At 37.7% G+C, this 24,636-nt stretch overlaps 1 protein-coding gene across 4 annotated transcripts in view; it reads right to left on the reverse strand.

Moving 5' to 3' along the window:
• Positions 1-24,636, reverse strand: part of SMG1 (SMG1 nonsense mediated mRNA decay associated PI3K related kinase) — a 100,548-nt gene that overhangs the window by 70,154 nt on the left and 5,758 nt on the right. For 2 of the 4 annotated variants that reach the window (XM_055561348.1, XM_055561347.1), the window contains exons 2-4: positions 5,356-5,414; positions 1,848-2,011; positions 1,186-1,341 (exon numbers count right to left, since the gene is read on the reverse strand). In XM_055561348.1, the coding sequence (XP_055417323.1) occupies positions 1,186-1,341; positions 1,848-2,011; positions 5,356-5,405 (370 nt within the window). In that variant the 5' untranslated portion in view covers positions 5,406-5,414. The remainder of the gene's footprint in view (positions 1-1,185; positions 1,342-1,847; positions 2,012-5,355; positions 5,415-24,636) is intronic. The other 2 variants (XM_055561346.1, XM_055561349.1) reach the window with 2 other exon arrangements.

A 24,636-nucleotide genomic window follows, 5' to 3' on the forward strand; every position in this document is an offset into this window, starting at 1 on the left:
CTGACAGTTCCATTTCTAAGGAATGAAAGGAAAAGTGATAATAAAGAAATTGTAACATCTGAGAGAAGGAAGATTTTTTAAAAAGCCTTAGCCTATAGAGTCAGCAAGGATGACTGCTAAAATGTCTTTAGGTTACTAGTCAAGAAATCTAGGCTGTATTTACAATGCTGCCACTAGCAAACTGTACAACTCTGAGCCTGTGAGGGGGAGCTAGACTAAATTAACTTTAGAGTCACTTCTTAACTCTACCTTACCTAACTCTTAAGACTTCAAATACCACTGTAAAGTAATTAGCCTTCAATTAAAATAAATAAATTTAAATTTTAAAAATATTTGAACAATGAATTGTAATTAGCCTCCAATTAAAATAAATTTAAATTTTAAAAAATTTGAACAATGGAAAAAAAAAGACTTCAAATACTTTTAAGAGATAATTTCAGCCTATGACTTAGTCATTCCACTTTAGAAAATTTTATCTAAAAGAAATCACTTTTTTTTAAAGCGGCATGCAAAATAAAAAAAGCTCTATACAAAAATGTTCACCAAGATACACAACACACACACACACCCCCCTCACTGGGAAAAAATGGTTATAAAGTAAAGGTCCAAACAGTAATTATATCCAACAAAGAGTATAAATCAGAAATCTTGACTTCTTAATCAGCTTTACCAATAAAATAAATTTCTCTTTCAGAAAAAAGACCATTACCTCTAATCCTACGAACGTTCAAGACACTTTACCCATTCAATGAGGCTTGTGTTGTAAAGCAAGAAGCAGTAACTGTGTGTTTAACTTTAGAAAAGGGCCCAGTCCCTTTATTAGAGTCAAATAGAACTCTAGGGGCCTACCCTCACCCTAGAGTTGAAGGACTTGCTGCAGAAGAGTCTATTATACACTATATGTCCAATATCTACTGTAACCAGGAAAATCCTTTCTTAAAAATCTTATCCAGTCTCCTAATTTTAAGATAATTATTTTTAAAAGTATTAAAAACCTTTCTGGTAGGAATTTATGTTAGGGAACAGTTGAGAGGAAAAAGAATGCAAACAGTTATCACCAACACATGTTTCTCAACTCAGTAAGCTGACCAAGTCACAGATGCGCAAGGCACTGGCAGGAAACGAGGCATTTAGGAGATGTCTCAGTGGAGGCATATGCGATGGTCCCAGGTCACCCAGTCTTACCCTGTGATTTCCTCATGTCTTTGATGGCTAACGCACGACTGCCATGCTGAATACTGGTAAACTCAGGGCTGGTCACATTGTTAACCCTCAGCTCTTGCCCCAACGACTTCCGACCATAAGTATTTTCCCCAGATCCTCCATTGACACTGTAGCCACCTAAAAATAGCAACATTTACATTATTTCAATGGGCTCTTTGTTTCACTCCATCAATTCCTGATAGTTCAGGTCCTTCTGACTCAATCTGCAGCTCAACCAGCCTTTGCTTCTACTCTTTCTCTGTGATGCATGCCTTGATTTCATTTTGTTATCTTCAGTGGAAGATCAGATTTTGCACTTGAAAACTTTTTAGAAGTCCAGAGGAGAGACAGTAGTCAGGAAAGACTTTAGCCTCAGTGATAATACTGTATTTTGGGGGCAAGAAAATTGCACTTATGTATTTTACTGCATGTGTAAAAAGTATATTTAAATTTATAATTAAGGGGTAAACTTTCAAAAAAATGTTTCAAGAACAGCACTGTATTTAGTAATTATAAACATATTAGAAGAAAAGAAGGGGAGAGAGGGAAAGAAAGGGAAGGAGGAAGAAAAGGAGAAGTAGGTACGTTAAAACACACACACACAAAAGCATGCCTCTGGCAATAAGGAAATACATAATATATACCCTTTTCGTCATTCTGTATGTCAGCATGGATTCTGGTATCATCATGCCTTTGCCGAGACACCACAGCTGAATTTGAAGGCTGCAGTCCATAAGAGGAAGACCCACCCCTATCTCTGGATGAAGAGTATTTTAAATTATCTGGGTCGGCTGATGCACTATCAGTTCTGCAAAGAGAGAAGGGTATAAAGTTACAACTTTAAAAAAACATTTTGATAACGCAAATCGTAAATCTTTCTTCTATACAAGCCTCTATCTTCTCATTGCTACTATACAAAAGCACTCCAACATCTAATAAGAAGTCTTTCAACCAGGAAGAGATGGAAAAATAGGTGAAACACCAGCTTTTCAGTCCCTTCTACTATCTAAAGATTCATTCAGAAATACGAATAACTTGCAGGAATAGGGTGGCCAACTCAACACCTAAACTGGTTTTAGCACTGAGAGTTCCATGTCCTGTGAACCCCCTTAGTCTCAGGAAAACTGAGGTAGCTGGTCACCATGGTGGTCCAGCGTTCTTTTCACGTAACTTGATAAAAGGAATAGTTGTTTCTAAATCGCCTTCTCTCATAAGAAGGTTAACCAGTGGAAAGTTAGTCTTCTCAGTCATAAAAATAAAAAACACTGGCAACATATCAGGCAGGAGCAAAGTGTTACCAAATTATTTTTAAACCACTGCCTAATGGCAATGCGGCACTCTGTCTCTCTCACCTAAATTAGTAACTTGATTATTTGGCGGCAAAATAGATTACAGCACGAAATCTGAAAGCATGCTCAGTAGGGTATTAGGAAAGAACACAGCTGAAAAATAAGATTATTTTAATGTATGGTAATACTGAGGACTTCATTATTAATAGATATTCTTTATATAAGCAATATCTATTAATAATAAAGACTGAGTCAATTAAAAAAATATCTATTAAAATTATAAAAAGTGAGGAAAATAAAAGCAAGGTATCCAAGGAATCCAATAAAGTTGAAGGTTGCAGTCCATAATCTATTTAAAATTCAAATGCTACCTAGAATAATCCCAGGTATCTGGATATTAATAAACAAGTGGCACAGTCCCAAGGTAAAATCAGTATGCTTATCTAAGGATCATCTCTATGCCACAATGGCCCTATCAGTAAAATAGGAAGCTAAACTCTGTAATTTCTCATGAACCTTATTGTTTCTTCAATCAACTGTCAAGAAATAAGGTATCATGGCAACACATGAAAAACATGAAGAAAAATGCTCCTCTAATACTGATATTTCTTTGGAGAGGAACAACCTTCTTGGGGAAAAAATAAATTATTCTTAAGGTACTTACTAAAACACCTTCTGCACTATAATTTTTTGGTGACATTATCTGAGGACATTAAGGACACTGGCAAGAGCAGAAACTTAGCTGTTTCTCAACCCCATTCCCCTCCCCATGTATAAAAAAGGACCCAGTGTCTGTGTATTTTATCTAGAGTTTATCATCCTTTCCTTGTCCCCACCCACAAGAATGCTAAATATGAAAAAGTTGCATAGGCTCATACATCCTGATCTGAACCTACTGCAACCATTGTCACTATAGACTGCAGACAAATAGGTTCAATTAAGATTGGACACCTCCATGGCACACAAGTCTAAATTATTCCTGCTGCTGCTGCTAAGTCGCATCAGTCGTGTCCGACTCTGTGCGACCCCATAGACAGCAGCCCGCCAGGCTCTTCTGTCCCTGGGATTCTCCAGGCAAGAACACTGGAGGCTCTGAATCTGAAACTTGATAAAAATTCATAACACTAGCATACTAACTCAACATATAACTAAGGTTCCATAATGCAGTATATTCTTCAAACATTCAGAGTTCACTCAACAAAGCTTAGAACTTCCAACATATGAAAAAATCAAATCTATGGAATTTTTAAAAAATGTATGAGAATATTTTCTAAATATAGTAAGTCTACAAGCATTTAAATGCCTTTACCACTAAATGAAGCATAAGAACTCCTTAAAACTTACATAATGACCTGCCCCATGTATCTAAAAGTAGCATACTCAATGAGCACCTATAATAAACTATAACATACCATTTCTAAAAGGGAATTGAAAAATAAGAGAATCTATAAGCTTTAATGATTTGGGCAGACTTGAAACTTGTCTGTATGTATGGCACCTAACACAACCTGGAAAAGGAAACTTGCAAATGAATAAAACAATTCTGAAACATCAAGATAATTAAAGTCTTATCAATATTTAAATAAATATTAAAATACTCTGGATTTCTAGTGTCCATTATGCTTAATATAGATTACATATACTACTCTTACTATGAAGAGTTAAATATTTGTATCTCTTTCTGGTGACACAGCAGTAAACACAAAGCAATAGAGAATATGGGTTAAAAAAAGATCGAGGCTCAAATCTCAGCTCCAGCACTGGAAAGGTACATGTGACTTTGCACAAGGAAGTTAACTTCCAAGCCTCTGATGTCTGCTGCATAAAATGGGGATAATACCTATAGATTATGTGATGTTTTTATAAGGCTTATGAAAGATAACAAGTTCTTAAATACTTAGCTTACAAGGTACACTCAAAGGCAGCAGGTCCATAATACTAAATATACTCAAGGTTTCCAGTCTAACAGATAAATATAAATCATTAATAAACATATGAATACAATCAAAACAAGTTTTTATACTCAGTATACAATAAACTGATTTTAACTTCTTCATTGAAAAAATTAAGCAATCTACTGCTACCAAGAAAAGAAATCCATTTCTATTTAGGAATCATACAAAACTAAACAAACAAAAAAACAGAACAGATCTCCCAATTTGTTAGAAATAAAATCTCATTAGTATATACACAGAGTATATACATAAATAAACACAGAGACTTTTCTCCCCAGAATTTGAGTTTTCAGAAATATAATGAAAAATTCACTAGAGTAGAACTACTGTCTCAGAAATGTCTAAAAACTCCCTGGTTTCCAGGTTCTTTAAATATAAACCGATCAAACTACTTCTAACCAGAATGCAAGTTATAGATATTCTGAACCCAAAGACACAAAATGGTTCAGCATTTATATGAAATCTTTCTTTTTGTAAGATCTAGACAGCTTAGTTCTCAAAAAGTCAATATCAGGCAGTTAGCATCAACAGGATCATCCCAGTCCAATAAATAGAAAACTGTTAAGAATGGAAATAAGCACTTAAAATGAGGCAATCAAAGGGAGCTAAAAAGAAAATGCAGATTGATCTCAAAGAGGCAGGCATAAATGTTAAGCTAGTTGTAAGGGCTGAAAAAACTATCATCTGCCAGAATTAGTATCTCAATTTAGTGATAAAAGAAAATGTATTTTTAAGACTAAGTATCCTAGCTAGGACCCAAAAATACCTCCACAGCCCCTTTAATACTCTAAAAATATTATGGAGAGAGAGGGAAAAAAAAAGAAATGCATAGATTCCCCAAAATGATTAAACTGAAGTTAAAGCCTGATGTACATGCCACATGAGAGGTAAGTTTCTAAAGCTCATACCTCAAAAATCGCATACTGTATAATATGGAGCCTTTGTGATGTTTTTGCATCAAGTCAATCTGTAAGACAGTAGTTACAATATTAGTGAGGACACTGGGTTAAAACATTTGTTTTCCAAACATGAAGCAAAGATCATTCATGGGTTAGGTGCTTTTAGTTGCACTGCGGCCTTCTAGGGTTCATATGCTGAAGCAAAAACTGAGATGGAATGCCACTCTCTGCCTTAGAGGACAGAGGCTTGAGGTGACAGCAAAAAAATTTTTAGAACCAAAGAGAATTTAAATGTTAACTATAACATACAAATCACATGCAAATACAGTTACCACTCATTTTAGTTACCTATTATCAATATACAGAAAATGTAATAAATCAGAGAGATTATTCATTTTCACTGACCCCAGCCCTGAGATCTCACATCAACAACCTACCGAGTGTTAGGGATAGTGTCACCCCTAAATGTGGTTTTATAGTCCAGTTCTTGTAAGGATTATGAAAAGCAACTAAGGTGGGGGGGCATCAGCCTGGAAAGGTGAAGTCAAGGAATTCTCTATCAGAAATGTCTCCATAAAGCACCCCAAAATGACTTGATGCAAACACCACACCTAGTGGTGCCTCCAGGAAGAGCATGATCTGCTTCAGGTCGTTTTTAACCAGGCTTATTAAGGGATTGTAGTGAGGATTAAGTAGGAAATGAGATCTGCACTAAAGCCAATGAGGTGGGAATGCGTTAATTCTCTGAAACAGTGGCACTCAAAGACAGAGAGCATCACTATCACAAAGAAGTTGCAGAATATGCTGTTTTTCATACTAACAGTTCATACCACTAAAAATTTACCTTTTAAAAATAAATTCAAGGTTATCCCTGTGATGTCTCTTACTCCCTGGATTCAGACATACTTTTAAGAGAAAATATGAAACTATGCATAACTCTGAGACTTGAGTACATCACACTTTCACATGAGAGACAATGCTCTGAAATATGAATCTGTGGCTAAAAAATTAAGTTGGCAAGCTCAGGGACTTCATTATATGAAATGCCACAGGAGAAAATATTAAATTCAAATTTAATAAAACAGAATTGAACCACCATGCCAAAATTAAAAATTATAAATGAGTTTACCTCAGTTTTACTATAATGAAATATTAACAGTTAATATTTCTTGATGAAACTTCCTTAGGTACTTAATAAGAATTAAGTATTAAATACCAAATTTTAATTACCTATTTATGGGTTCTTTAGTAATCAACTTTTAATATCAATCAAACCTTAATTAGTTTTTGCAGTCTCAAAATACAAAAATATATTTACTGTCGTAAAAGTGTAAAGAATTTCACCTTGCCCAAAGACAGGCCTGAGCTTACCCCTCAACTGCTGGAAGAAGTCTAAACACTTGGAATATAATGCCTAATAAGAGTGTCCCTGTCCACCTGGAAACTGGGTCACACCAGAAAGTAAAACTATGGGATTTATGGTGAGGCCTTTGAATCACATGGATCAACTCAACCTTTAGTAGGGCTGAAAACCTAAGTTCATGCATGTGAGCAACTGATCATGGACCCCAATGAGAACTCTGGACACCAAGGTTGGGCTGGGCTTCCATGTTTGGTAGCATTCCATACGTATTATCACAAATCAATACTAGGAAACAGGGAGAAGCTGTGAGTTTGGAAGTAACTGAGACTCTGGCCTATGTACCTTTACCCTTGTTGACTTTAACCTGTATCCTTTAGCCGCAATAAACTGCAACCTTGAGTACAACAGCTTTCAATGAGACTTTAAGCCCTTCTAGTGAACCATCCAACCCAAAAGTGGTCTAGAGGACCCCCAAACTTGCAACTGCTATCAGAAGTAAGGGTGGTCTTATGGACATGTTCCTTCTAACTCTGCATATATACTTAAAATCACTGAATATACTCTAATACAAAATTTAAAAGGTTGTAAATTTTGTTTTTATGTAATATCTTTAGCAAAACATAGTTTTCAACTCAATATAGTTTATATCCCTTCCAAGGAATCTGAAACTCCATCTATGTGACAGACCTCTAAACCATATTAACCAAAAAGGACAAAGTAAGTAACCACGTAGGTACTCCATCAGAGTTCAGCCTTTGCTTCATGTGCATCTATACTCTGTCTTCAGCGTAAACGTTGCTGAATACGCCACTCCTATGTAGCCCTCTGCCTGCAACTGAGTCTTCAATGAGGCCCATGACTCCCTGGCTGGGGTTCTGCTTTTCCAAAATAGCTGTCAAACTTTCTGCACCTTTCTCTTTCCCCCAGTACTACCACTGATAAAGATTCCATGAGTGACCTAAAGCAGCACAGCTAATTAGCTAATTAAAAGCAGAGTAAGAATGCAAACTCAGTCCAAGTTCTTCAACACTCCACCACTGCCTGCCAACCTCCTTCCAACAATCCACAAGTTTACCTGGGTCTCACACAGAGCCTTTCTTCCCATCACACTCACACAATGGAACAAGTAAACCTCCTATCTACAGAACCCTCTGGATCCATACATTCCCCTATCTTCTGAGCTATGCCTTGCATCTCCAACTTTCCTACTGCTCATCACATCATCAACAAAAAAAAAAAAAAAAAAAAAAAACCACCCTCAGCTCTCTTTCTCCTTCTAAAGCTAATTGTATAGATAAGACTTTTCACAGCCAAACCTCTGGGAAAAAAATCATCATCCTTGCCTTCACTTACTTTTCAACTTGCTGAAACCCAGAGTCACACCCTGAATGCTCCAAAGGGCTCCACAGAAATGGTTCCTGCCAAAGTAGCAACTGCCACTGGTGGTTACTTGTCTTTCAAATCCCATAAGTTTTTCAGTTCATCTTGCTCAATACCCCCAATGACTTGCACTGCTTTTGACAACTTTCTATTCACATTTTCTCTGTACCACTATAAAAGTTTTTAATAACTTTAATTCCTGTGACTTTCTCTACTTTTCCCAATCCAAGTACCTTCTTTTGAACTTCCTTCCTTAATCAGTTTAGATTTCATGGTCTTTCATTTCAGTAACTCTTCCTTTAACTTCCCTTAATATTTTCCTCACACCAACCTGGCAAAGGAGAAGGCAATGGCACCCCACCCCAGTACTCTTGCCTCGAAAATCCCATGGACGGAGGCACATGGAAGGCTGCAGTCCATGGGGTTGCTGAGGGTCAGACACGACTGAGCGACTTCACTTTCACTTTTCACTTTCATGCATTGGAGAAGGGAATGGCAACCCACTCCAGTGTTCTTGCCTGGAGAATCCCGGGGACCGGGGTGCGGGGGGGGGGGGGGGCGCCGGTGGTGCCTAGTGGGCTGCCATCTGTGGGGTCACACAGAGTCGGACATGACTGAAGTGACTTAGCAGCAACCTGGCAAAATCCTAATCCTGCATAAATCCAATTATCAATTACCCATCATCCATCAGTAAGTACCACATTGCCAGGTTCTTTCAAAGTTCATCTTCCACACGCACTACCTGTTCCCCATTCTCTTCAGATTCCAAACACTCTCCCGAATTCCCTACTCCCTTCTCTCCTTCCTTCTCTAACATTCTCTTTATTTGACCAAGAGGAAAAATAAAGATACGATAACACACACGCACCCAACTCTAGAACTTTATGGGATCCCATCTATTTCTACCTTCTCGTAACTTTTCAAATAATCTTTCTCCTGTGGACTCTACCTTTTCCACCAAACTGAATCTTCTTAAACATGTAAAATTTTCCAATATTTCCCACTTAAAAATATACAAACAAATTAAACACACACACACACACACACAAAAACTCCATCAATCCCACATCCCTCCAACCAACCAATCTACCTTTGCTCTTTGCAGTCAAACAGAATTGTCTCTCCTCCCCATATTGTTTCTTTACCTCTATTAGCTCCTCTGTCTACACCAATCCAACTTCTGTTCTATCACTTTTGGCAAAACCAACTAAGACCTCCAGGTTGCTAAAAGCAAGATATATTTCAGGTTGCTCTTTACTCATCCTCTCAAAGCAGGCTTTCACAAGGCTGCTGAGCAGGGCTGATCGGGCTATGGCCTGCACAAAGGTGCCTTACAGAGGAATGAAGTGGGCTGAATGAAAACTTCTTTTTAAAATCCTTAACAATAACCCGGGCTCAGATCCTGATAATTCAAAGTAACTAGATTCTTTCCTTCCTTTGGCTTATAGAATGTTATACTCTGTAGTTCTTCCTATCTCTCCACTTCTGCTTTTTCAGGCACCTCTGAAGGCTTACTCAGCCTCTACTACTAAACCACTAAGCCTTGGAGTTTCTTAAAGCTTGACCACAGGCCTTCTATTCATCTCTTCTGGAAACTATGCTGATGGCAATACTTATCACCTGCATGGCATCGATTCCCAAATCTAGGCCTCCATCAAAGACGTGCACTCTGAGATCCAGATCTATATACCCAAGTGTTTAACAAAACAAAACAAAAAAGCACTTTTAATGTTCTAATGCCTCAAACACAACAACTGGCTCGTTTCTTTCCAGAACTCCCACTTTAATAAACGTGGGCATTTTCCAACAAATGGCACTATTTGGTCAGACAGACATATTACGTTGGTACAAAAGAAACTGCAGTTTCACACTGTTGAAATTGGCCATTTGATATTGGAACACATTTTTAAATGTGATTATGTTATACATCATTTTAAAGCACATTTCCCGCTTTATGATTTTTTTCTAATTACTTATTATTAGCTGTTTCAGCTCAGTTTAGTTGTTCAGTCGTTTCTGAGTCTTTGCTACCCCATGGACTGCAGCACACCCGGCTTCCCAATCCATCAACAACTCCCGGAGCTTGCTCAAACTCATGTCCATCTAGTCCGTGATGCCATCCAATCATCTCATCCTCTGTCGTCCCCTTCTCCTCCTGCCTTCAATCTTTCCCAGCATCAGGGTCTTTTCCAATGAGTCAGTACTTCGCATCAGGTGGCCAAAGTTTATACTTTCATCAGGTGGCCAAAGTAGACACAAACTAGCTGTTTATATTTATTTTAGACTAGCAAAATTATGTTAGACAAAAAGCAAATCCAAGTGACTTTCTTATTCGAGTTCAAAATGTGCCATAGAGCAGCGGAGGCCTCCCAACATCAACAACACATCTGGCTCAAGAACTGCTAATGAACATGCAGTGCAGCAGTGGTTCAGAAAGTTTTGCAAAGGAGACCAGAGCCTTGAAGATGAGGAGTGCCACCAGAAGTTGACAAAGACCCACTGAGAAGATCATCAAAGCTGATCCTCTTAGAACTACACAAGAAGTTGCCAAAGAACTCAACATCAACCATTCTACAGTCATTTAGCATTTGAAGCAAATTGGAAAGGTGAAAAAGCTCAATAAGTGGGTGTCGCATGAGCTGACCAAAAATTTAAAAAAACTGTCATTTTGAAGTGTCATCTTTTATTCTATGCAACAATGAACCATTTCTCAATCGGACTGTGACGTGTGATGCAAAGTGAATTTTATATGACAACCAGCAATGACCAGCTTAGTGGCTGAACCTAGAGACAGCTCCAAAGCACTTTCCAAAGCCAAACATGCACCAAAAAATGTCATGGTCACTGCCTGGTGGTCTGCTGCCAGGATGATCCACTACAGTTTTCTGAATCCCAGCGAAATGATTATATCTGAGAGTATGCTCAGCAAATTGATGAGATGCACCAAATACTGCGATGCCTGCAGCCAGCATCGGTCAAGAAAAAGGATCCACTTCTTCTCCACAACATCTGACCGCATGTTGCACAACCAATGCTTCAAAAGTTGAATGAATTAAGCTACGAAGTTTTGCGTCATCCGCCATCTTCACCTAGCCTCTCACCAACCAACTACCACTTTCTTCAAGCATCTCAACAACTTTTTGCAGGGAAAATGTTTCCACAACCAGCAGGAAGCAGAAAATGCTTTCCAAGAGTTCATCAAATCCCAAATTTTTACACCACAGGAATAAACAAATTTATGTCTCATTGGCAAAAATGTGTTGATTGCAATGGTTCCTATTTTGGTAAGTAAAGATGTGTTTGAGCCTAGTTATAATGACTTAAAATTCACAGTCTGTAACTGTAATTACATTTACACCTACCTAATAGTATGTTTTCCACCTCTAGTTCTCACCTCTATTCCATTTCTCCCCACACTACAACAAAAACAATTCTAATAAAACACAAATGTTTTGTCCTCCCACTGCCATTTTCATCTTATGGACCTTATTTCCCTTTTCAGCTAACTCTCCACACTCTTGTAATCCTTTTACATTCTGTGCCCCATTCATCCCATTCTTTCAGTGCCCCAGTCACCTTGCTAAAGCCTGTCTGCATGGAACAGCCTTCTCCTTGGCCCTCATTAATCTCTCAATGTCCTTTAAGCTTTAGCTTTCCTTTGCAAAGTTTCTGATTCCCCTGAGACTGACTAGGAATCCCTGTTACGTAAGTACTACCCGAAACCTAACAGTTCCTTAACTCTTACCCCATTGGAGAAGCTTATTTAACTGTGTTCTGCCAGGAGACTATAAAGTCCAGAAGGGCAGGAGCCTGTCAGTGTTGCTTATCACTGTATTCCCATTGCCTAGAGAGCAAAAAATTATTTCCTATGACTGCCTCTTCTCACAATCAAGGTCTTTCTCTTTAGAGTGCAGTCCCCTAACTTAACCCAACACTAATTTTTCTTCCAGATTCAACCCAGAACCCATACTCCCTCTCCCATATGTTCTATTAAAAATCAACAATGTTTTCTTGGTTATTTTCTACAAGAGCACTAATTAAGAGTAATAACTCCAAAAGATGAACTAATTTACAGTCTAGAAAGAAAAGAACTGTTAGTTATCAATTCCAATTAGGAATATAAAATATACCGTGATTTGAGGAAAAAAAAAAATCCTATGATTCAATACCTTCTTTAAACTCTTACAGCACTCAGAGTACCACACTAGTTTGCACTTTAGTAGTTCTATACTAGCTTCAATTTGTTCACTAGTTTGAGATGTCAACATTGAAGGCAGATGTACTATATTATCTAACACCACACACCTTTCATAGGGAAAGGAGAACAGCATGATGCTGCAAGGAGAGTGGAGGGAAACTAGATGATGACCTTGGATCAAAATCCATTATGATTATTTAAGTAAAAACTTTGTGTCTTGTAATACAAAAAAGAATTCAGTAATAGAAAGGGATGGATTCAGTAGTACATTTAAATGAATTCTGAATTTTTAAAATCTACTTAAATGCATATTACAAGTCTCATTTTTGTGCAAAGCATACTATCAAGTGAAAAGACCACTCACAAAACCAGAGAAAATACTTGCAAATCATGTATCTCTTAAGAATCTAGTATATAAAGAACTCCTATAACTAAGCAAGAAACCAATCAAATTTAAAAATGGGCAAAAGACCTGAATAGATACTAGTCTCCAAAGATATACATACGGCCAATTAACACATGAAAAGTTGCTCAACTTCACTGGCAAATGCGTGCTAAATCACTTCAATTGTGTCCGACTCTGCGACCCTACGGACGGTAGACCACCAGGTTTCTCTGTCCTTGAGATTTCCCAGGCAAGAACACTGGAGTGGGTTGCCATTTCCTTCTCCAGGGGATCTTCCTGATTCAGGGCTGAAACCAAGCCTCTTATGTCTCCTGCATTAACAAGTGGGTTCTTTTAACACTAGCGCCACCTGGAGGAAAATGAAAATCAAAACCACAGAGAGAAAGCACCCATCAGAAGAGTCAAAAAATTTGTTAATGGTAAATAACTAATGTTGTGAAAGGTGAAAAATTTGGAGCCCTCATACATTACTTATGAGAATGTAAAATGCTAGAAACCACTTCAGAAACAGTTTGGCATTTCCTCAAAAAGTTAAACGGAGAAATACCACATGATTCAGCAAATCGACTCCAATTGACTCCCAAGTATATGCCCCAAAGAACTGAAAAATGTTCAAACAAAAACTTACACATCAATGTCCACCACAACACTATTTACAGTAGAAAAAGGCAGAAACTCAAATGCATATCAAACAATGAATGGATAAACAAAATGTGTAAATCTATACAATGGAAGATTACTCAGCCATACCTACTACAACATGGATGACCCTTGAAAATGTTATATAAGTCAAAGAGGTCTGACATAAAAGGCTACATATTACATGATTCCATTTATATGACATATCCAGAATAGACAAATCCAAAAATAAAGTAGATTTGTGGTTGCAAGGGGCTGGGAAGAGAGGAAAATTGGGAGTGATTGCTTAATTGGTACTGGGTTTCAATCTGGGATGACAAGAGGCTCTGGAACTAGATGTTGGTCATGGCTGCACACACTGTGAATGTATTTAATACCAATGAATTGTAAAATGGCAAATTTTATGTGTATTTTACCATGATTTTTTCAAAACTTATTTATAACATTCTTGAAAAGACAAAATTATGGGGGGGGGGGGAACCAGTCATTATCAAGGACTAGGAGAAGCTGACTACAAAAGGGAACAAGGAAACTTGGGGGTGTGCAGTGAAGGGGATGATGGAACTATTGATAGCTTGATTGTGGTGGTCATTTTTTTTTCTTTACAGTATTTTCTTTACATTATTTCTTTACAGTAAAAGATATAAAAATAAGTAAAAGACCATCAGGCTTCCCAGGTGGCACAGTGGTAAAGAATCCACATGCCAATGCAGGAGATGAAAAGAGACGTGGGTTTCATCCCTGGGTTAGGAAGATCCCCTGGAGGAGGAAACGGTAACCCACTCTAGTATCCTTGACTGGAAAATTCCATGGACAGAGGAGCCTGGTAAGCTCCAGTCCATGGGGTCACACAAAGTCAGAAGCAACTGAGCACACAAAAGGCCATTGATTTTTAATAATTTGATATTTCATGTTTTACATTGCCTACCAAATTTAGCACTCATTTTCAATGGAAAAGCAAAAATGTAACACTGAATACTCTCCAGTGAAATCAAAGACTGTTAGTGTCTAAATTTACCAAACAGTAAAGAATTTACCAGATTCTTTACCACTGTGTCACCTGGGAAGCCCGATGGTCTTTTACTTATTTTTATACCTTTACTGTAAAGAAATACACTATTTCCTTTATGTTTGACTTACTGAGATACAATTTACATGCCCTAGAGTTCTTTTGAGTTTTGAGGAATGCAGATAGTACTTAGCACTAACTAAACTTCTCTTAGTGTCTAAACTTTAAGCTTGGGAAGGATTAACCTAGGCAGAGTACAGAAAGAAACCTACTCATATTGTCTACTCATTTTCAAAAAATTTTAAAGAGTCAAAGCACTCAGTTCAGTCGCTCAGTCAAGTCCAACTCTTCGTGACCCCATGGACTGCAGCATGCCTGCAGCATGCCAGGCTTCCCTGTCCATCACCAACTCCCAGAGCTTGCTCAAATTTATCTCCATCAAGTCGAAGATGCCATCCAACCATCTCATCCTCTGACGTTCCCTTCGCCTCCTGCCTTCAATCTTTCCCAGCACCAGGGTCTTTTCCAATGAGTCAGTTCTCATCAGGTGGCCAAAGTACTGGAGTTTCAGCTTCACCATCAGTCCTTCCAATGAATACTCAGGACTGATTTCCTTTAGGATTGACTGGTTTGATCTCCTTGCAGTCCAAGAGATTCAAGAGTCTTCTCAATACCACAGTTCAAAAGCATCGATTTTTGACACAAGCGTCAAAGCACTATGGCAAGCAAAATCAGAAAAAGCACTGCCTGACAGAGAGGCAGGCAATCCACTTCTGATCCATTTTATATACGTTAAATATTATGTACTTCATCTGGCATAAATTCATATCTTACTAAGCATTAAGAATACTGATAGCTATAAAATCTGGTATGCTTTTAATCTTTGATACAAATATGAATTCAATTCTCAGTATTTAACAAAAAAATTTTGTTAATGCTAAATAATTGTTCACCTGAAGGCTCCCGAATCTAAAGCACCACATTAATTTGACTTACTCTCAAGTTTATATTTAACACAAGTTGGTTTACAGCCTTAAATAAAACCCTGCCTCAGCTACCATTTTTGCATTGCTTATCTTCCTCTTTTGTCAGCAAGTCCTGGAAGTACTTTAGAAACATCCCATTCAGCCTGGGAAATTGCCAAGATTGAAAGGAAATCTCTTACTCTATGACCTCCCTAGTAGAATAGGACAAAAAGACTGAAAGTCTACAAAGAAACATGTCCCACCCCTCATACCCACCCAAAATCTTCAACTAAATGCCAAACATAGAGATCAGAGATCAGTCGCTCAGTCGTGTCCGACTCTTTGCGACCCCATGAATCGCAGCATGCCAGGCCTCCCTGTCCATCACCAACTTCTGGAGTTCACTCAGACTTCTGTCCATCGAGTCAGTGATGCCATCCAGCCATCTCATCCTCTACCCCTGAGGATAGAGAAGATTAAGGAGAAGGAAATGGCAGCCCACTCCAGTATTCTTGCCTGGAGAATTCCTATGGACAGAGGAGCCTGGCACAGTCCATGGGGTTGCAAGAGTTGGACATGACTAAGCGACACCACCACCACCAAGAGATAAACACTAAAGGAATCCTAAAAGGAAAAGTCTTGAAACCAGATTGGGACTCTAATCCATGAAAAGGCAGAGTGTTTTATAAGAAATGTGTGAAACCATCTTTAAAAAGTCCTGAAAACTGACACTGGGGGAGGGGTGAGCAAAGCATAAACAAATCATCACTTTTTTTTTTTTTAACAGGTCAAGAAAAATGATGTGGTTGCCAAAAATCACTCATAACACATTAAGAAAACATAGTTCAGTTGCTCAGTTGTATCCAACTCTTTGCAACCCCATGGACTGCAGCACACCAGGCTTCCCTGTCCATCACCAACTCCCAGAGTTTACTCAAACTCCTGTCCATTGAGTCAGTGATGCCATCCAACCACCTCATCCTCTGTTGTCCCCTTCTCCTCCTGCCTTCAATCTTTCCCAGCACCAGGGTCTTTTCTAATGAGTCAGTACTTCGCATGAGGTGGCCAAAGTATTGGAGTTTCAGCTTCAACATCAGTCCTTCCAATGAATATTCAGGACTGATCTCCTTTAGGATGGACTGGTTGGATCTCCTGGCAGTCCAAGGGACTCTCAAGAGTCTTCTCCAACACCACAGTTCAAAAGCATCAATTCTTTGGTGCTCAGCTTTCTTCACAGTCCAACTCTCACATCCATATACGACTACTGGAAAAACCATAGCCTTGACTAGACGGACTTTTGCTGGCAAAGTAATGTCTCTGCTTTTAAGAAAACATAAATATTATGCAATTCGACAAAGGTATTTTTAAAGAAAACAATTATCGAGTTAGGCTCTATTGCCATAATGGTATGGTATACCCTACAAGTCCCGGACATAGTCAAGGATTTGGGCAACAAGAGAGCAATATTCTAACATGCACCTCTTAACATGCATCACATATCTCAAATATAGTGGCAAGCATGGAAAAGACACTGAATTTCATATTCCACACATGGTTTTCAACAGAGATATTACCAGAAATATCTTTAGCGCATTCTCAAATTAAACACGTGACCCCCCACTCCAACCCTCTTAAAAAATAAATACACCTAAGAGAAACCTAAACTTCTTGGTTTTACTTTTAACTTTACCAACACAACTATACTAAGACAGCAACTGGATTTTTAAATGGACCCTGATTCCTTTCAACATCTCCAGTAACTCCTCTAGGACCTATCGTCTTAGGTATCCTGGGGTAGGAAATACACTATTAACACAAAATTGGTGAAGAAACATACTACCTGTAATCAGTGATAAAATATGTATAGTAAACCCTCCTACCTAAACACTGGAACTTCTTTTTCAGAGTGTTCCTGAAACAGCCACATCCTCTCATTTGTTGTTCAGTCGCTCAGTCGTGTCCGACTCTTTGTGACCCCATGGACTGCAGCATGCCAGGCTTCCCCGTCCTTCACCATCCCCCAGAGCTTACTCAAACTCATGTCCATTGGGTCAGTGATGCCATCCAACCATCTCGTCCTCTGTCATCCCTTTCTCCTGCCTTCAGTCTTTCCAACATCAGGGTCTTTTCCAATGAGTCAGCTCTTCCAATCAGGTGGCCAAAGTATTAGAGCTTCAGTATCAGTCCTTCCAATGAATATTCAGGACTGATTTCCTTTAGGATTGATTGGTTTGATCTCCTTGCAGTCCAGGGGACTCTCAAGAGTCTTCTCCAACACCACAGTTTTAAAGCATCAATTCTTCAGCGCTCAGCCCTCTTTATGGTCCAACTCTCACACCCACACGTGACTACTGGAAAAACCATAGCTCTGACTAGACGGACCTTTGTCCAGTAAAGTCTCTGCTTTGTAATATGCTATCTAGGTTTGTCTTCCAAGCTGTCTAGCTTTTCTTCCAAGGAGCTGCTACTGCTGCTGCTAAGTCGCTTCAGTCGTGTCCGACTCTGTGCGACCCCATAGACGGCAGCCCACCAGGCTCCCCCATCCCTGGGATGCTCCAGGCAAGAACACTGGAGTTGGTTGCCATTGCCTTCTCCATCCAAGGAGCTAGTGTCTTTTAATTTCATGGCTGCAATCACCATCTGCAGTGATTCTGGAGCCCAAGAAAATTAAGTCTGCCACTGTTTCCACTGTTTCCCCATCTATTTGCCATGAAGTGATGGGACTGGATGCCATAATCTTAAGTGTTTTGAATGCTGAGTTTTAAGTTTATGTTTAAGTATCCTCCCTACATAGTTTTTTGAATGCTGGAATGTTAAGTTTATGTTTAAGTATCCTCCTCTACTTAAACATAAACAAATAAGGTCTCATAGATATATCTCAAAAAACATGGACTCCTAAATCAAATAACTGGAAAATGAAGATACTTTTCACAAAAACCACATTATTCTTTCAACTGTAGAAATATTTATTAAATGAAGTCAGTTTGGGGTAGTTACTGAAACATACTAGTAAGCAGCAATCAAGAGCCAGGAAACACTGCTCCCACTGTGCTCAGCAGGAGCCAGAAATACACTGAGGTATTTAAAGTAGCCATAAGTTTGAGAAAGCTATGAAATAGTTCAAAATCATCACTTAAGCCACTTTAAACTCAAAAGGCCTATACAAACTCAAAAAGCCTATACAAACCCTATCTTTTTCTTCTAGTACATTTTACACTAAACACACAGGTATCAGATTGATTTAAGTGGTATAAAATAAAAACCTTACAATGATAGAAAAAAATCAGTTTTTAGATATGAAGTTCCTTAGGAGAGAGCATTGACCCATTCTGAGAAATTCATAGTGCCATAATTTAAAACAGTACCAAAATTTCATGATAGCTTAATACAGTATATACATTATATAATGATATACAATTTCATTAATTCATATCTGTTTAGATGATATATATGGTCCTTTTTTTTTTTTTTACATACTTCAAACTATTACACTGGCCCTTTTCAGGATTCCCCCAATCCCTTTTTTTTTTTAGATTTTTTTTTTTTTTTAAACTTTACATAACTGTATTAGTTTTGCCAAATATCAAAATGAATCCGCCACAGGTATACATGTGTTCCCCATCCTGATCCCCCAATCCCTTTAAATCAAAGATACATGCATACTAGAATAGGGGAGAAACACAATGCAGCATTCAACTGATGTTCCTGTAAGAATTAGTTCTTAAATTCCAACTGTATAATGAAAGTTAAGCAAGGTACAAACTACCTTCTAACCCACCCCATCTGTATTTAATTCCACTGCACCTTCTCTACAATAAATGCGGTCATCAAGATTAGATTATTTTTGCTGGCCCACAATTTCAACTGGTATCAAATTCTAAGAGTGTGACTTATAAGATATAGAGAAAAACAACAAATTTAACAATTATATGAGCTTCCAGTCATATATCCTCTGTGAGACTTGACATAAATGTCCTTTATGAAATTTTTATAAGTAACTACACACATATATACACATTGTGGTACTTAGAGTCTTAGAAGAGAAAAATTAAATTTGAACTTGAGTCTAGGTACATGTGCGTAGTCAATTCTAAAACTCTTTGAGGAAGAGATAAAAGAGGGACTTTCTTTAAAATTCCTAATTTGATTCAGATGTGGCAACATAAGTATCATTTGTACAGCACTTGATAGTTTTGAAAGTAATTTCCCAAACTTTATCTTTAACCCACACAACCCCATTATCTTAGGAAAAGCAAGAATTACCTCCTGAGGGACAGATGGTAACGTCAGTACAAAAGACCTCTATCTTCTCACGCTTAGTACACTGCTGTTTTCATGACACCAGCCTCTCAAAACAAATATTTGTAAAGAAAAAAAACTAAAAATGCACACATTCTTAAAAGCAAATATATCTTAGAGAAGAATCTAAAACACTCTCGTTCTATTTTTAACTCCTCCAGTGTAACTGTACTAAGACAACAAGTGGATTTTTAAATAGACTAAAAGAGGGGGGAGAAGAGCACTGTAGTATAAGTTTTATATCTTCAATAAGATTACAATAAAAACACAGGGAACACTAACATTATAGAAGCTATGCAAGAAAGGCCACTTTAAATAAAAGGACACAATCTTTATTAAGCACAAATTTATCTTTAATTCCAGTATTTTCAAAAAACAAGATACCATATATTAAAATGATCTCAATATTTCAAATAAGGACAATTAATCATTTCTAACAGTCAAAAGTCTAACTCAAGTCCTACAAAAACAATACAAACGGTGCCTCAAGGTAGATTTCTCTATAAACCAGACACTAAATCCCAAGTTTCATTACCTTACTTTTGGGAAATCATTTTCATTTTTCTTTACATTTACCAAAAGAATAGAAGGACAGCAAGAAAATCAATCTTTTTAGAAAATCCAGGATGTGCTTTCTTTCCGATTAAATATGTATTAATTCATCTTTACTATACTGTGTGATACTGGTAATCATCTTTGAATCTTTTTAGTCATCTAATCAGAAGAGAGTCCCATTATACAGAGGACAGAAAAAAGTCTGACATCTTTCCTCAAATTAATAGATTTTTCTGCTTAATTTCTGACAAATCCCAAGAAGTCAACATACACTCTGTCATTAGAGCAATGAGTCTGAATTTTCAGCATTAGAATCAAAGCAAAGAGACTAGAAATAAAGTGATATAATTCAGACAAGGATTCCAGGTCTAATGTTATCAGGAATATAAACTACGAAGACCTTCAAGAAACAGAAATAGCAAGAGTCATGAGCTGTTCCAAAGAACTAAATATTACAAGTTGAAAATTAAAATTCCAATCACACACACACCATATACACACATCTTTTAAAATCAGATTAAAATACTAAAAAGAAAAATTTTCAATTAAATTTAAATAAGAGGGAAGTTTTTTAATTCAAAGAACTTCAGCAGTAAAAAAATAAAATTGTTGTCACTGCTGTCAAATATGGAGGAAAAACTAAAATATATCACTATATAGACCAAGACATGCTTACTATTGAAGCCTCTTGACTAATCTGCAGGAAGGTATTAATATAGATACTACCCAAAAATAAATATATACTAAATACTAAGCTTAACATTTTTTTTAATCTTTATAAATATACCTATAATTCAGCCACTGCAGAGCCTACAATAACTTTCTCGTGGACCTATAAGAGCACTGTCAAGGTTCTTTATTGATTAAAAAAGGTAAAGGAAAAAAAAGTAATGCCTTTCCTAATTAAAAAAAAAAAAAAGATACAGCATAATTTAGGAAACTCCATACCAAAAGTCATTAACTCCTTTTTTTTTGGGGGGGGGGGCCCTCCAGGCTTGTGGGATCTTAGTTCCCCTACCAGTGATCAAACCCAAGCCCCAACTGTGAAAGAGCTGAGCCCTAACTGCTGAACCGCCAGGAAATTTCCTGGAAACTCCTCTTTTGAAAAAGATTTTAATAAACACAGAAAGTCTGTAAAAGGTTTTTACATAATAAACAGGAGATTCCAGACATACTATGAATAGCAACATTAACTTCCAAAGGAATGATTTCTAATAGGGATACAATCTCCTTTTTTCAAAAGGTGTGAAGATTACTATGAAAGAAACTTGTTGATCTTGGAATTTGGGGTTTCAGTCATTCCCCAATCAGTAGGCATACAACTGGCAAGAGGTTTGTTTTCTCAGGCATTCTAATGGAAGGCCAAAAGAGGCTCAATCCAGTGCTTAACTTTTTCGTGATTAGACTACTTAAAATAATGTATAAACAGATATGGGATAAACTGTCAGTGTGTAAACTAACTGTCAGTGTGTAAACTAACTTGAAATACGTGAGCAGAGACTTCCCTGGCGGTCCAGTGGCTATGGCTATACACTCCCAATGCAGAAGCCCCGTGTTCAACCCGATTGGGGTACTAGATTCCACATGCAACAACTAAGATCCAGGACAACCGACTGAATAAACATATTTTTTTAATAAATAAATATGTGAGCAAATTATTTCTTCAAGATGGATAGAACTCCATGGCCCTAGTCTGATCTGGCCACCTGAGCCCACTAAAACACTGTCCCTTTGAACTTGTTCAATCAACTTAATGAAGTTGCTGCCTCAGGCTAACCACGCCACTGTATAAGGAACAGTTTCCCTCAAAATGTCTCCTACAGTAACAGTGTTCTAAGCCCTGAAGTAAAACTCTGAACACAAAAATAAGCTTGCAGAATTCCATTTTCACATATTTAGATGAGAAAGAACACTCAGATTTAGAGCGTTTACTATTTATTGATGCATTAGTAGGGAAGGAGGGATACAGAGGGAAAACCATAATGGAGAAGATACACAAAAAACTCACACAGTGAGTATTATTAGAGAAGTTATTAGAGAAGGCTGCTGCTTCTCACTTAGGGGGTGGCAATTAGGCTGTAACAGCATGAAAACACCCAGGTCAGGCACTCTGAGAACAGCAATCTATGCGGTAGCTACACGCAAGAACAGGATATTCAAAGGCCCTAAATAAGGCAGAAATTAGTCTGGGGAGTGCTTTGGGGCAAGTACACAGAAGCAGCAGAGAAAATAACTCACACTCAGCCCTCGGGGATTTAACTAGTTGGGGGAACAAAAAAAAAAAAAAAAGACTGAAGTGCCTAGCACAGTCAGCTTTCACTGTAGATCTGTAGCAAGATTTGGAAAGAAGGAGTACAGAGGGCAGAGGTAGGGTAAGGATCTTAAGGGACGCACAATGCTTACATTAGAGACAGCACGAGAAACAGTAGGTGCAAGAGGCCACAGAGAGGTCTGTGAACCTGTACCTCACAGGAATTAAGTTTAGCCAACAAACTCAGAAGAGCTCCTATGTGTCCAGGACTCAAATGCCTGAAAAGGTTAACAGTAGATCCATCTGAAACTACTTTCACAAAGCTCTTCAGAGATCCCAAATTTGTTTATAGCAAAAGAGGAATAACAGAAATATATTGAAGATGATAAGGTTATAAATCTGAAGAAACCATAAGTTGGTAATAAATTACAAGATAATATTCAAAGATTTCCTTTCTATAATAACTTTAAGGCAAGATCCACGTGTACAGTCTGCCACGGTTCTGTTTTGGTTTGGTCTGGTGGTGAGGGTGGGACAAGGTGCAGTGGGAAGGGAAGTTATCCAGCTGCAAAGTCATTGTGTATCTGTATCTTGATCAGGGTCATGGTTACACAGGTGCATGCATTTGTGAAATTCACCGAATCTACACACGGATTTTTTCTCAAAAGAGTAAGAAGCTCAAAAAAGAATTCAACTAAGAGAGGAAAAGTACAATCAACTAATACAAGATGGAGCAGAAATAACATAATAAAAACATACATGGGACTTCCCATAATAAAAACATACATGGTCCAGTGGTTAAGACTCTGCCTTACAATACAGGTGACTAAGACCCCAGGTGCCACAGAGTAACCAAGCCAACACGCCACAACTAGAGACCCCATACCCTGCAAATACTGAGCCCATGAGCTACAAGTAGACAATCCACATGCCACAATGAAAGATTACACATGATGCAAGGAAGATCCTGCATGCCACAACTAAGACCCAAGGCAGCCAAATAAATAAATATATTTTTTAAACATACACACACCTGAAACTAATATGCTGTACGTCAATCATACCTCAATTTTTTAAAAACCAAGAAAAACACAAATATCTCCATAAAAATTTAAGAGGTTATACTCGACATTAAAAAAATTAACAAGCTGGAGTATTTCATACAGGAGTTAAATCACAAAATGTCTGCAATCTTCACTGTTAGACCTCTATACAAGAGAGAATATGTTTTACTTTGTAGTCCCCAACATAAAATGGATTTTAAGAAAACTTTAAGACAACCAAAGACAGGTAACCAAAAAAACAATATGAAAAGACACCAAACAAATGACAGCTTGTGTGAATCCATAAAGAGAGGTCCACTGAAAACTGTCTCAGGGATTTATTTTAGGTTTCATTATTAGGATTGGCAAAGAAATGTAAATAAGCGAGTACCAAGCAATGAAGGTGGGAAAGTCTAAAAGTTGTGAGAACTCAATTTCACAAAAAACATCAACAACACTCCATTTTATGTATATGATCATTCCACATAATGTAACTGCCCTAACCTGAACTGAATTGTGAGCAGGTTTAAGGATCACTCTAGTGATCACCCTCAATCAACACCAAATAACAAATGAGGGGCTTTTGCTTTTGAAATTTCCATATATTGAGCTGAATACCTTTGTCTGAATTTAAACCATGAATTATAAACAGTATTCAGGTCCTTAACAGTCTCTGTCTAGTGTTCAACTGCCTCCTACTGGGGTTACACTTACATACACACACACCCCCCCCCAACAATCCTCAATTATGCCACTTCCATGCTGGTAAAACTTCAATGGCTCCCTAAAGTCTTTCCAAACACATTTCCAATATGATTCAAGAGCCACAATACAGCCCCACTCCAGCTCTTGAGCTTCACTTCTTATTTGTATCACATTTCAAAAATACCCCATCCTTCTAACCAATCTGGGAATCTTTTTTTTTTTTTTTCCTACCAAAGACAGCCTGTATTTTGCCATTATCTACCTCCTTCTATTTTTGAGATCCCCTCCAAATTTACTGTCAAAATAGAACAGATGAATTTCATGGCCCCGCCATCCCCCACTCAACTGTATGTATAGCTTTCCCTCCTCTGACTCTCCAGGTTTTAAACTGTAAATCACATGTAAAAAGAATTATACCAAGAATTGTATCACAATTAATATCCATATAATGCTCTACCTTTTACAAAGCCCTTTCTT

The sequence above is a fragment of the Bubalus kerabau genome, chromosome 23 (genome assembly GCF_029407905.1).
Source record: "Bubalus kerabau isolate K-KA32 ecotype Philippines breed swamp buffalo chromosome 23, PCC_UOA_SB_1v2, whole genome shotgun sequence".
Classification (NCBI taxonomy): domain Eukaryota; kingdom Metazoa; phylum Chordata; class Mammalia; order Artiodactyla; family Bovidae; genus Bubalus; species Bubalus kerabau.